General features: G+C 36.2%; 1 protein-coding gene across 8 annotated transcripts in view; it reads right to left on the reverse strand.

Annotated features, from left to right (window-relative positions):
- Window positions 1-323: 323 nt before the first annotated feature.
- Bclaf1 (BCL2 associated transcription factor 1) overlaps window positions 324-14,639 on the reverse strand; it is a 30,492-nt gene continuing 16,176 nt past the window's right edge. For 2 of the 8 annotated variants that reach the window (XM_036168561.1, XM_036168560.1), the window contains exons 7-13: window positions 13,791-13,896; window positions 12,729-12,813; window positions 9,522-9,697; window positions 8,170-8,350; window positions 7,151-7,297; window positions 562-774; window positions 324-414 (exon numbers count right to left, since the gene is read on the reverse strand). In XM_036168561.1, the coding sequence (XP_036024454.1) occupies window positions 409-414; window positions 562-774; window positions 7,151-7,297; window positions 8,170-8,350; window positions 9,522-9,697; window positions 12,729-12,813; window positions 13,791-13,896 (914 nt within the window). In that variant the 3' untranslated portion in view covers window positions 324-408. Of the gene's footprint in view, window positions 415-560; window positions 775-7,150; window positions 7,298-8,169; window positions 8,351-9,215; window positions 9,389-9,521; window positions 9,698-12,728; window positions 12,814-13,790; window positions 13,897-14,639 lie in introns of those variants that run through there. The other 6 variants (XR_004943166.1, XR_004943163.1, XM_036168563.1 and 3 more) reach the window with 4 other exon arrangements.

Raw genomic sequence — 14,639 nt, forward strand, 5'->3', positions numbered from 1 at the left:
TGGTCACTATAAACAACTCCTGGTCAAGGTTTTGTGTGGATTGTGTGTTCACTTCAGAATCAAACATTAACAAACAGGGAGGCAAGAGAATCAGAGCTGTCACAGAGCTGGACTTGACCATTTCTTATAGACAAAGCAGAAATACAATGCATGTAACAAAAACAGTCAAAGGTTTTTAAAAGTTGATAGTTACAAATATGGTACGGAACATTTCCTACTTTATTTCAATACAATTTTCAACATTCAGTCTACTATGTTTCCAAGGTATTTGAAGACTTAAAACAAAATTTCTATAGACTACTTGCAAACAGTAAATTTTAAGTAAAATGTTTTACATTCTTATTTGAAAACAAAAATCAGGTTTAAAAAAATGTGAGTCAAGTTCTGCTCTCTGTTGCAATCTCCAGGCTATTCCTAAAAAGAGAAAAAAAAATTAGGATTAGAGGTCAATAAAGCTGTGGATAGTGAATGTTAATGATAATTATTTCTAGAAGCTGATCAACTGACTTGCCTGCCAAGCTTATACTAAATCAAATCTGTCAAAAATCAGAGAACGTCTACCTTTTCTTCTTTGCGTCTGTCCTTCTTCTCTTCATTATTTTCCATGGTCTCCTCTTCATCTTCAACAATCCCATCCCCTTGGTATTTGTCATGAGTCCATTTTGGACTGCTACCTGATTTTTTGAAATTAAAGCGCCCTCTGCCGCGTTGAAAAGTACCACGACCTCTTCCTCTTTTGGCCCAATAATCCACACCATCATCTCTGTCATCATGCTATAGAAAGGTTTAAAAAGAAAACACATCAATGAAATGGCTTTCTTGTTAAGATATCAATGCAAGTCCCACTGTAAGTAATGTGATTCAACAAACTTTCCCCACTACAAAAGCCAGAAAACGTCGCTATAATACTATAAATAACATTTATTACATGTTATATAAATTATGCCTAGCAGGAAAGATTTTAAAATTCTACACTGAGATTTAAATCTAGATGTGAATATACATCAATCTGTAGCCTAGGAGTTTGAATGGTAAATGACAGAGCCCCGTGGCAATTTATCTCAGCTATTTTAAAGTATCGAAGCTATTACATTCTAACTTAATCTTTCATTAGCTGTATTTAAATTGTTACTCTCCAACTTACAAACTGTTCTATTAAGCAAAACAATCTCCAAGGCTGAAAAGTTTGTAATAAGTATTCCCATTCCAAAATACAATACAAAAGGCCAAAGGTCTCCCTAACTCATTAAATCTGCCAATTGTAAAATGCAAAGTGAGGCGTAACAATGGCCCTCTACAAGAAAACAAGCATAATGCAAACGTCATGTTGCACAGCCTTTTAAGTACGTATACTGAGCAACTACCCAACTCTAAAATCTTTTAAAATGTGTCACAAAGACTTGACTGCAAAACAGAATAAGCCTTTATGCATAATCAGTTTGTAAAGATGAACTCCTTATGCAATGTAAAACTTGGAAATATACAGGCAATTATTAAACTGTTTTAAAGAAGAGTTCTCAACTGTTAATAACTGGTATCTTGATAGCTTTACCAAACCAATGAAGATTGCTAGGTGGAGTTGTGCATGATTCCATAAAGAGTCACTTCTAAGATCAACAAAATGTTAGACATCAGAAAAGAGCCATTCAAAACAATGTCTATAATTACATTGTTTCATGCTCACTCATGGGATTAATACCCAATTTTTGAGCCCCCCGCCCCTTTCTTTTGGATGTGGCATTTATTAGTCCTTGAATTTGTAGGAAGAAGCGAAGTAGTTCTGGAGAAAACACCTGCGATTTACTAACCCAATTCTCTGAGAATTTACCTCATTCTAATTCAGAGACAGCCTAGAGGGAACACTGGAGAACAGAATCAGTAAAATACTGGCCCAGTGTCTGAGAAGCAAGAACTCAATGATTCTATAGTGCTTACTAGGTATGGTAAGACACTGCTCTGAATACATGTAATCATTCATCCAATCTTTAGAACCAGGTATGCTGTTGACTATCTACTACTATCCTATAAAACACCAAGAAACCAAGAAAAATGAAAACTCTTACTGACCATTATCTACAATTCCCACAAATCCTGGGGGCAGTAAATGAATAACCGTATCAGGCAACTCAGAGTAGAAATGGGGGGGAAAGGCAGTAGCAAAGCTAGGTGCCAGCCAAATTAGCCATTCCTCTTAGATACATGCTCATCTGAACGTTTAATTCAAAAGACAGCAGAACCTCAGGAGACTAAGATGTTTCCTTCAGAGAAAACCTAACAGAAACTAGGTGAAAATTGTGGAGACTAAACACTGTTTTCCTCCTTCTGCCATTTTCATGTGTGTGCGGCATGCGTTATGTATGGGTGCTTGGCCAAGGGTGTGTGCATGCCTGTGGAGGGAGGGCATGACTAAAGCTGGGAACATTCTTGACCGTTTTACCTTTTCCACTGAGGAAGGGTCTTGCAAACAAACCCATCAATGTGGTGGTAGCTATGGCTAGGAGAATCCCTTATCTCCACCATGGAGGCAGGAATTACCACAAACCCAGCATTTGCATGGGCATCTTGGGAATTCCAGCTTAACCACTGAGCCTCCTCCCCAATCACTCTAAACAGTCTCAATTTTCAAATTCTTACACTGAATTTCTGAATTTCCTAATTTTAGTCATTGAACTTTTCAGAGATGACAGTTGAAATGGCTTTTGTTTTTGAAGGACTCTATAATGGACTGAAGCTCTCCTGGATCCTCATCTCCCCAACACAACCCGATTTAGTTGTCCTCCAGGCATGCAGATCTATCCCACTCAGGAGACAGGAACCACATTTTAAAGTTATCCTGTTCTGCAGCACAAAATCCTGTCTCAAGCTCCCCTCATTAGTTTATCAATTTTAAAAGTATTTTTAAAAAGTTAAATTTCAAAAGTTACTATAAACTTGACCCCTCCGCCATCCATAAGCTCCTCACTCTACCAGGGATTAATCATTTACTTTTCTTCTGAGAACTTGCCCTTTTCTGTATTTTCCCACTTGTTCCAATGACTCATGTTCATCTCTTAGGATCTACGTACCTGACACTAGTATATTTTCTACAATTCTTATTACTGATTATCACACCTCTTCAGAAAGCCAAGGTCGGAGATAAGAAATGTAAGAATGTAACAAGCATTACTATAATTCATCAAGGCAGTATGAGGTCCACAAATGAGAAATTCAGCTTGGAGCATAGTGCACGGACTCAAATACTAACTCCATTCTTACTAGTCCACTAGTCACACTGCTCAGTAACTTTATCACTCTTCATCTATAATACAGAACAGTCTCAACTCAGAAAGATTTTTTAAACTTTAAATTTGTTCATGTCTGACAGTAGGTCACTATGTAATCCATGTTGATCCCATATTTGTCTATGCTGGGATGTCAATGCTGAATGCTGGGATTGCAGGTATGCACTACCATGCCCAGATTGAATGTTACTAAGCATTAAAATTCTACTGGGTTAAACTTTCTACACTGGTATATTACTGTTAAAAACCCAAAGAAATGTCTAATTTTAAACCTCATCTTTTTTGAACTGTTATTTTTGCTGGTATATCTATTCTTAATACAGTCTAAAGTCAGTGTACATAAAATGAAAAATATTTTAAATTAAAACATTCTAATAAGCCAGGCAATGGTGATGTATGCCTTTAATCCTAGTACTCAGGAGGCAGAGGCAGGTGGATCTCTATGAGTTCAAGGCCAACCTGGTCTACAGAAGAGTGTTTCAAGACGGCCAGGGCAACACAGAGAAACCCTGTCTCAAAAAAAAAAAAAAAAGAAACGAAAAATTCTGGTAAATCCAACAAGCTGCTATTTCAATTGCTCTTAAGTACCAAAATAACTCTAATCATCAGTCTGTGATAAGTGTATACATAAATTATACAGATCAAAAATTTAAAATTACAATCCACAACAGGGCAGCAGTGGTGCATAACTGTAATCCTATACCTCCAGAGGCAGAGGCAGGCAGATCTGAAGCCAACCTGGTCTACAAAGCAAGTTCTTGAACACCCAGGTCTACACAGAGGAACCCTGCCTCCAAAACAAAACCAAAAAATTAAAATGATAGCCCACAATAGCAACAAATTATCACCATTTAAGTAACTAAACTTTTTTTTGTTGCTTGTTTTTTTGATACAGGGTTTCTCTGTGTAGTCTTAGTTGTCCTAGAACTTGCTCTGTTGACCAGGCTGGCTCAAACTCAAGAGATCCACTTTGCTTCTGCCTCCCAGAGTACTGGGATTAAAAGCGTGCACTACCACACCCAGCAAGTAACTAAATTCTTAAAATAACACACTAATAAAATTACTGCATATTATAAGACAATCTAAAATGCCTATGTCCAAATTGAGACAGCAGAGTCTGACAAGCAAAAGAAAGTGTCTGGTCTAAATTCTATCTTTTGGTTGAGTGCAGCATCCCACGCCTGTAATGCCAGAACTCAGGAATAAGCACAGTAAAATCAGGAAGTCAAAGTCATCATCCAGTATATACCAAGCAGGTTTGAGAGCATGTCTCAAAAATACACTGGTTTTTGAAACTGTTAAAGGGGTGGGATAGTATGCCAACACACTCCTTTATTCCCAGCAGTCTGAAGCAGAGGCAGAGAGACTTCTGTAAGTCTGAAGCCAGCCTACTCTATACAGAGAAACCTTATCTTGAAGAAAAGTAAAAGGACCTAATGGTTACATATTTACTAGTTAATGCTTATTCTCTCAACTTTCTGACCTCTCATACTTGAACTATTTTTGTCTGCCATTTTTTTTTATTCCTCATCTGATCTTTTAACAACATGTATCCTGTGTGATCTTATCCCATCTTTAATGGTGACTGTCCTGTGATGATTCTTGGATCTTGATGTCTCTCTAAATCTTCATTAACAACTTTCCATTGGATTTACTCTTGCTTTCGCCCAATCACTTCCAATTAAACAATTAAAGAGAATTTAATTTTCGTGAAAAATGTGTCTTTCATCTAGGTTTTCAGGTACACTACACCTGATCAAATTATTTCCAAGTCCCCATTAAAGTCAGGGGTGGTGGGCCACAACTGTAAACCTGGCCAGCATTTAGGAAGCTGAGACAGGAGGCCAAGTATGAAGCCAGTCAAAGCTCCATAGCAAGAAAAAAACTTGCAGGAAATGCTTTAAAATCCTCCTTCAAATGTAGACCCTTGGTTCAGGCAACTGCTACCTCCCTCTTCAATTGCTTTTATTACTAAAGTATTATGGACTACCACAATCCTTCTTGTTTGTTTGGGGTTTTTTGTTTTGTTTTCAAGACAGGGTTTCTCTGTGTATCCCTGGCTGTCCTGGAACTCCTGTGTAGACCAGGCTGGCCTCAAACTTAGAGATTCTCTGCCTCCTAGCGATGGGATTAAAGGCATGTGCCACCACTGCCAGCCCTACCACAATCCTGATTCCTGGGTTTTCTCAATTTTCTCAAACATATTTATAACAAAAACCTAACCCCTTTGACTCTTCTAGTTTGCTCAGTTTACCTGGCCATCTTTATGTCAGGACTCAAGACAATAACTCCATAACTCTCCTAATCAGCTCAGTTGTAAAGTCACAAGAACTCAAAAGTTTCTCTTACTCGTCCTGAAGCCCCAAACTAGGATTTTAAACTAGTTGCCTTTTAGGACATTTAAAATAAAAAAGAGTAATTTATAAGTTCTATTTTTTTCTTAAAAGATCAGAATGCTTAATTTAAAGACATTTTTAAGCCAGATGTGATGGCACATGCTTTAATCCTAGCTCCTGGAAGGCAGAGACAGGTGGATCTCTGAGTTTGAAGTCAGCTTGGTCTACACAGTGAGTTCCAAGACAGCCAGGGCTATGAAGCCCTGTCTCAAAATAAATAAATAAATGAATGAATGAATGAATGAATGAATGTATTTGTGGTTATGTGCACACAGCCCCACAGGTACCCACAGAAGAGGATACATACAAGAGGGTGTCAGATTCCCAAGATATGTTTATTGAGAATTCAACTTTGGTCCTCTGTAGGAGCAGAAAGTGCTCTTAGCCACTGAACCATCTACCCAGCCATTTATGATCAAAACCCAATGTAAATAAGTCTTCTAAAACAATTCATCAATAACTGAATCACACACCTATTATTTCCAGATTGCTACCTCAAGTTAGTAGTTTCTCAGCAGAGAACACAAACTGAATGACTATTACTCATCATGCATTCTAAAAGTTTATATAACTTTTCCAAATTTGGGGTCATTGGTGTAAACAGGAAAGTAAAAATCCATTTTTGAGGAAGAAGTATACTGATAATTTTTCAAACAGATTAACTTCAGAATATAGATTTGACCTCTAACTAGGCAAATCTGCTATGAACACTCAGATCTGATCACCCTCTAAGCCCATTACTATTTCCTTACTTGCTTCCAATTTTCAAAACCAGCCCTGAAACAAGACTTCCCTGAAAAGCTATGACAAAAACTAATACTTCTGATAAGTTTTGGTACCTTAACATACAGAACATACCACCTTTCTTTCCTCATGCCAAACTCAACACAATTACCATCCTATCTATAGATCCTTCAAGGCCAATAACCTCCTAATTTACCCTTGGAAAACTATTTGGACAGGAAAAGCATGTCCATCACAATCAAGGATCAAAGCCAGCATATCTAGCAATTATATTTTTCAAAACTTGTTTTTCCTATTATTCCAAAGAATTTTGAAAACCTTGAGATCCTTCATTACAAGAATTGTGAAAAACATTACTTTTCTTGTCTTTAAAGTTATAATAGAAAATACAATTAAGAGGTTTCTACACTTAGAACTGTCTTAAGACAGATATGAAAGAATTAACTACAGTTGTTTTTTTCTCTGAATGTGAATCAAATCAGGCATATTTTTAATTTACCTTCATCAGCCTACTGTATGTGATGTTAAGTCAAACATATAATCAGAACTAAAGGGACCCACATCTGAACTCAAAGCTTCAAACAATTTAAGTAATGGTATTAGGAGAAAAAAATGTTCATCCACATTACAGTAAAATCTCATAATGGTGAATATCTGCACTGAAATGTATTCACCTAGGATGTTTTGAAAATAAACGCAAACCAAATAAAACAGATTTCTAACACCCACCAAGAAGTACTTCTTGCTCTTTGGGGTATATTCTGGATCCCATTCCTCTTCCTTCGGTCTCTTTTGAAAAGTAGTATTTGAGTTGTTTGGACCAGTATTTGTCCCAGCAAAAACTCCTCTGGCTCTTCCTCTGCCTCTAATTCGAAACTGATTAACATTAACAAAGCTGTTTAGTAATGCAATCAAAGGTATTTAGTTACATGCAAACTCTAGATTTTACTGCAGTAACAAAAGCAAAATGTAATGTGTGCATGTGTGTCTGTCTGCCTGTCTGTCTTCACAGCCACTGAGGATGAAAAGGGTAGCCATTTTATAATATACCATAGGCCTACTGGAAGTTGAGTAGATTAAGAAAAATAATATACTTAAGATGTACTTCATGACCTGGAACTAGTATTTTAAAACTATGATATAGTTAGGTCCCCCCTTTTCACTAGCCAAAAGTATCACCAGAACCCCAGTTGTTTAACACATCTGTTACCCTATAAGAAAATGTCTTCCTTGACCTAAATGACCTAGTGACTGTCGCAATATCCAACTAGACAAAGATAAAAGTAGGGATAGGAGAAAATGCACGACCTTTAAGCCTGTAGGTTACAGTAACTTTGTAAAACATGGAGATAATGCATGCTATGTAGAATTAGGAAAAGTGTAACTGGTATACAAATAAGCAAGGACCTGAATAGACAAAAATGAAAACTAATAATACAGAGACGAGTAGATTTTAATGTTACTAAAATAGGTTTTTTTTCAAAGTAGTGATTTAATAAGTGAACTTTTTAAACTGTTACTGATCTGGGAAAAAAAAAATATATATCTGTTTATATAGATGCTTCCAAGATCTCAAAATGGCATTTCAGAATGAAGGTAGTATTTCAAATACCATTTCATTTCTCAAGACCGATTCTGATTCTGACTTTGGATAAGATGGCTAATAATCTACAGAGTATATTTGATTTCCCTTGTCACAGGTCTCCAAGGTAAAGTTTCCTGAATGATCAAGGACAACTATGACTTACAAAGGTTCCTCGAGGTCTGCTAACTCCTGCAAATCCTGAGTAGTCTTTCATCTCGTGGTGAGTTTTAAACTCTTCTTCTCTTTCTTTCTTACTCTCTTTTTCTTCTCGAGAGCTGGGTGAGGAAGGGGATGCTGAAGAGGATGACGATCGAGAATGGTCTTGCTCTCTACCTTTATGTTTGCTGAAAAATAAAGAAAATATGTGCTTTTTTTTTTAAAAGATAAAGAATTCTTTAGAATCTTATGAGGAATGTTTTTAAGTTTTAAAAAAAAAAAAAACCTATCCCCTTTAACTTATTACATAAGTGAAATCGGGTGTAAACTCTGACAGTCTGTTTCCAATCTTCTTCAATGATTGTTTTATATAATTAACAAACACACTACAGCCTACCAGCTAGAAACTGGTAGTTTGCAAACGTCAATGATGCTCAGTTCTTCATTACATTAACTTATAATCTTTTGTTATTTCAATAAAGGAAAGGAAAGAGTGGGTTTCTGTTGTTTGTTGCAGTGCTGGGGATTGAACCCAGGGCCTGACACAAGCTAGCTAGGTAAGCACTCTACAACTAAGCTACAACCAAGACCAAAAATGTTCTTGAGTCCAAGTTTTAAATGACTGCAGTTTATATATACCCTGAGTCAGAACAGTTTGTACGGTTTGGGCCATAACATCATGATAGAAATAAAAGGCACATGACATTACAAATAACAGTCATAAATTTAAAAACACAAGTAAAATCCACCATTTACCTAATGAACATCAAGAAAAACAATTATCTATATAATACATTATATTCCTACATTTGACTCTACGATGATCAAATTTACATGATTCTAATGCAACACCCAAAAAGGTCATACCTGCAGTAACTCTTACCACTGCTAACAGTATCCACGGAAATATAATTTTCAAAGACTAATGCACAATCCTATTTCCTAGTTTTTCCTCCCCCCATCTCTCCCATGTTAAACCACTAGATATCACTTTAACAGTCTTGTACTCTGGGTGTTATGAGTTGAAAAAGTGCGGAATCAAGCATAACGAACCAGTTCTTACACAAACTGTTTCTAGAAATGCACTGCATTGAAGTCCAACCTCCTGATGTAGCCTGGATAATAGGACACATTAATTTGTCATTTTTTTTTTCAGTGTTAGCTTGCTATTCCAAAGTTTTTGTCCTCATCCACCATAAGCCGTGTAAAAGACAAATACATTTTTGCTGTAAAACAAATAATTTTAATTGTTTAAATTTAAACATTCGATTACATAGTCAAAATTGAAAGCAATTAAGCTGACAATTATTAAAGGCTAATTAGAAGCTAACCCTAAGTCAAGACAATTTTAACAATTACCTGTCATCTTTGTAAGATTTGTATTCCTTGTAATCTTTTGGAGGTTTTTCTTGCTTTCTTGATCCACTAGATTCCCTGGAGCCCTTGGAATCGCCCCGTTCTTTACTTCTTTCTTTACGGCGACGGTCAATGTCATGCCGAAGATCAGCTGAATCACACCTTAATTTTTTATCTCCCTGTAGAAAACACACATAAAATACAGAATTCAGGGAAGAAACAGAAATGCAAATATACATGCAGCATTACACCAGATTCTACTGCACTTTAGTATTAAAAACCAATGCATCATTTACAACCATCATCCTTGAAATTCTTTAAAAATACCTATTTTTACTGAGCATTTGTGTACATACACTAGAGTTAAGTCACTAAAACCCTTAGATTTGTGGTATTTATTCAAAGCAATCTATAATAATCTTCCAACAACAAACTGATACATCCTTCCACTCAGTGCATCATGATTAACTCTCATTCTTCCAAACAGCTTTTAGGAAATAGTTGAACAGTGTTAAAAGTTCTCGTCTATAGTTGCAATGTGGCTTTCAGCCTGTGATCTTGAGATCCTGAAGTTAGGGGTCTCATTAACCAAGCCTCATTATCATCAAGCTCTTCCCAGATAAGTTGATAAACCCAAGAAAAGATACTTCAAAATTAGGGATTCTGTAGTTTTCATGACATGCAAGTGGAATTCATTAAGAAACTGAGGTTGAACAAAGGTCAAACAAAGTCAAACAGATAGTATTGGCAATCCTGTACTCAGTGTGTCTTGGGCCATATACTGCCCTTTCTCAATTCAGGTATTGCAACAGACATTAGTTTAACTGGGTCACAGTTCACCTCCTCCTTGTTCCATTGCTTTTTCAAATACTATATAATTTAGGAGTTGAAAAGAGGCATCTAGGAATGAAGAGAAATTACACATCAGTAAGATGCTAAGCAATGTGGACATCCTTGACATTATTCAACAATGAGAAGTATTTATTCCGGGAAGTCTAACTGTAATAATCATAAGCAAGAACAAACCTGAAATATATATATGTATATATGTATGCATTTCTCAATGTGATAAGTACTACTCACCAATTTGTTCCTAGACTAACAAGTCTACTCATAAGCAAAGCTTTCCTATTTATGTGGGTATTACCAACTCCACAAAAAACAAGATAACCTAAGGAAAACTACTTTGTAAAGTTTGCTAAGCATCTAATTTCTTATTAACATGTTATTCATTAAATTAAGACAGAGATGGCAAAGCCCTAGTATCATGTCCTCATAATCACCTATTACTTCTCTTTCAGACCAAAATTTAGTCTGAGTACTAAGAGGAGAAAAATACTGTCAGAGCACAAAGACAGAATTAACTGTTGGGGAAATTAACACAATTAACATTTACTGAACCTAAAGTATTAAGGTCAGAAATTTTTTTAAAAGTATTGAACTGGTTTGTTCTTCAGTCCATTTTACCAAAACTGTTATCTCCTGTGCACAGACATCACCTTATCCCTAAATCTAGAGTTCAAAGTTAATTCAGTAAGTAGCACACCTACTGAAAAATTTGTATACTGGCAATGTCAGTAAGTTCCTACCAAAAAAAGTGCAAACAATCCAAGATAGCCCAATTACTCCACAAATCCACAAAACAGACATACTATTTTAATTAGGAAAGTCAAGGTTTAAGACGCTATTTTCCAACCAAAAAAATAGTTTAAAAAAAAGCTGGATGGTAGTGGCATACACCTTTAATCCCAGCACTCAGGAGGCAGAGGCAAGCGGATCTCTGAGTTCAAGGCCAATCTGGTCTAAAGAGCAAGTTCCAGGACAGGTTCCAAAGCTACACAGAGAAACCCTGTCTACAAAAATGAACAAACAAAAAGTTATTTATTTTCCAAGCCAGGCAGTGGTGGCGCACACCTTTAATCCCAGCACTTGGGAGACAGAGGCAGGTGGATCTCAGTTCGAGGCCAGCCTGGTTCACAAAGTGAGATCCAGGACAGCCAAGACTGTTGTTACACAGAGAAACCCTGTCTCAACGCCCCCCCCCCACAAATAATAATAATAAAGAAGTTATTTTCCAAACTCTTAGCATTTTCAAAATAGAACTGGTCCCTTGCTACCTCTCCTGCATACTTCACTACTAAGCACTTTATAGACAGTCATATGAACTAGTGTACCTAATAAGTGCCAATCCTGCATCACCAGAACCCACAGTGACTGCCCTGCAGGCTCACCAAGGCCCTAGCTTCCTCATCTTACCTGTAGGATCTACACAGGCTCTTTTCAAGTTTCAAAGCCAAATTCCTAAGTAGTCCAATAGAAGTGAAAGTTCACTTAGCAAATCAATTTCTAGAATGCCTACTTCTTTTCTTTCTCATGATGTAGCCACATCTGGCATCCAAATTATATGTAGTTCAGACAGGCCTGGAATTCAGAGATCCACCTACCCCTGCCCCTGCCTCCTGGGTACAAAGAATAAAGTTGTATCCAGCCTAAAGTGCCTATTTCTTTCTTTCATTTTTTTTTTTTAAACTTCATTTTTTTCATACAATATATTCTAATTATGGCTTCCCCTCCCTCTACTCCTCCCAGTTCTTCCCCACCTCCCCTCCATCTGGATCCATCCCCTTTCTGTCTCGTGTTAGAACACACACAGGCATATGTTAAGACAGAAGATAAAAAAAACAAAACAAACTGAATTAGGACCAAAAAACCAGAAAGAGCCGAAGGGGGGGGAAACATGCCTATTTCTTAAATCATATAAAAACCATGCACTAGCCAGGTAGGATGGTACACATGGCTAATCTAAATGTTCAGGAAGCTGAGGCAGGAGCATTGCAGTGAGTTCAAGGACAGCCTGGGTTGTCAAAACTTGCTACCCTCAAAAGGCCTAGCAGCATTAGGGTAACATCTTTGAAGAAACAGAAATACAATTAACTTTAAGGTACACTCAAATTCTGACTCACTGATCTCACCTCAAAACCTCGTAAAAACCACAATATAAATTTATATCACAATGTTTATAAACTTACTCACCGAGTCCCTATTCTTAGGGTTGACATTACCATTGATAAGCATTTTAAAATCCCATAAATATAATGCATTTACAAATAATTCTAAAAAGATGTAATCATTTTGCCTCAGAAAAACAATGTTATTACAGTATCATTAAGCAGATTTTCACATTAAAGGAAGTATTCTTTAAAAACATACCTTCTGATTTTCTTCTTTAAAAACTCTCTCCTCCCCTGCTAAACGGGTATGCTTCCTCAGAGCACTTGGAGAGATGTCAATCCTCCTTAATATAAAAGAAAATGTATTTTAAGTTTTAAAATTTTCTTTCAGATTCAAAAGGAACAGTTCTGCCCATTGTTGGAGGGTACTAGACAATTATGCCTCTCCTACAGAAACCAATTTGTCACTTTAAGTCTATTGATTTAATTCCTAAAACAAAAAAATTATATTATATATTATATATATATATATATATATATATATATAAAATTAATGAAAAACTAGATAGATAGGGTGGTAAATGCCTCTAATCCACAAGTTGAGACAAAAAAGATTCCTTTGAGTTTGAGGTCCACATACACCACATGAGTATGTGGCCAGCCAAAGCTACACAGCAAAATCCTGCCTCAAACACAAAACAAACCAATTAAAATGTTTTGGATAGATTTTTATATATAAATGATAGCAGAACTTTTAAGCATTATTAATATTTAAACCACAAAAAAAGAAAAAATATTCTGATCATTTTAAATAATCATGCAATTATAACACATTAGTATATTCAATATTAATATTGCTATTAACATTCTAATAAATTACTGGTTTCTAAGAATTCTTATAATTTCATGCATTTGGTTCAATTTTTCTGTGATTCTGAACCTTTCTGTTTTAAACTCTTGTTAGTTAAAAACTTTTCAATGCTTCTTTAGCAGTCACCAGCCACCAAAATACTTCAGCAACTAGCAGCAGCAAGGTTTTACCACTATCCTGTAAAGTCATCTGTAGATGAAATACTGATGTCTAGCATTAACTAACTTGTAACCAATGCAACCAAGTGCCAAAACCCAGACTGAACACAACTGGCAGACAATATTTACTCTTTTTCATGATAAATTCATCTGCTTCTCATTTTTACCTCACATGGACTCAGCAAATTCAAGGGTTCCTTTAGGCATTCACTCCCCAACCCAGGCCGCCCCACCCAAACCTACAGCTGTTTGAATCCTGTAGTGATACATGCAAATTCAGTACTTGACACACCTGTGGATCTCAGGGCTCTTTTGCCGGCTACTATGTTCTTCAGTAGCTTTCTGGTATGAGGTGAACCGCTCGTTTAGGGTCACTGCAGGTGACTTGAAGTATTGCTCTGTTGATTTAGGAGAAACACTGCCGAATTAGGAATCTTAATTTTAAGGGGGGATTTTCATTTGTGATAGAAGGGCATGGAGCAGGTGAAAGAAAATAAAAATACTCAAGAAAGCTAGCAGAAGAGAATCAAGTGTTTAAAATAAAAATTCCTGCTCTTTGTTACTTCCTTGTACCTCAACACATGATCAAAGGTCCTCACAGGTCCCTGTCAATACTAAATACAACCCCAAGACAATTAATAGATTAATCAAGACTTTTAACTCCATGCTGATAATCTATTTCCTCAAACAGAACAAAAAACCATAATAGGTGGTATGTCCTTAACACTGCCAATTAAACAAAGTTGTCTCTTCAACTAATCATTTGCAGAAAGCAAAAATAAAAGAAAATAGTATCAATAGTTTGAGTAAACTAGTAAAATTATTTTAACTATGATGACATATCAACAGAAATGGCTTTACAAAAAAGTGAATATTGCCATTCAATTGGGAAAAAACTCAAATTGATTTACATTCACTAACTCCTCCAAAAAAAATCTGGCATCTTGGCAAACCTGACAACACATATGATACTGTATCTTTCTTTAAGCAATTTTTAAATTAGTACTAACAGTATTGATTAGTTTCTACACCAGTTGAAGATACACTGTAAATGTAAAAGAGACATATAAAGTCATGAACTATGAAATGTTACATTATGAAGCAAGCTATCTGCTTAACAGGTCAACATACATCTGTGTCA

This window comes from Onychomys torridus, chromosome 19, assembly GCF_903995425.1.
Source record: "Onychomys torridus chromosome 19, mOncTor1.1, whole genome shotgun sequence".
Taxonomy (NCBI): domain Eukaryota; kingdom Metazoa; phylum Chordata; class Mammalia; order Rodentia; family Cricetidae; genus Onychomys; species Onychomys torridus.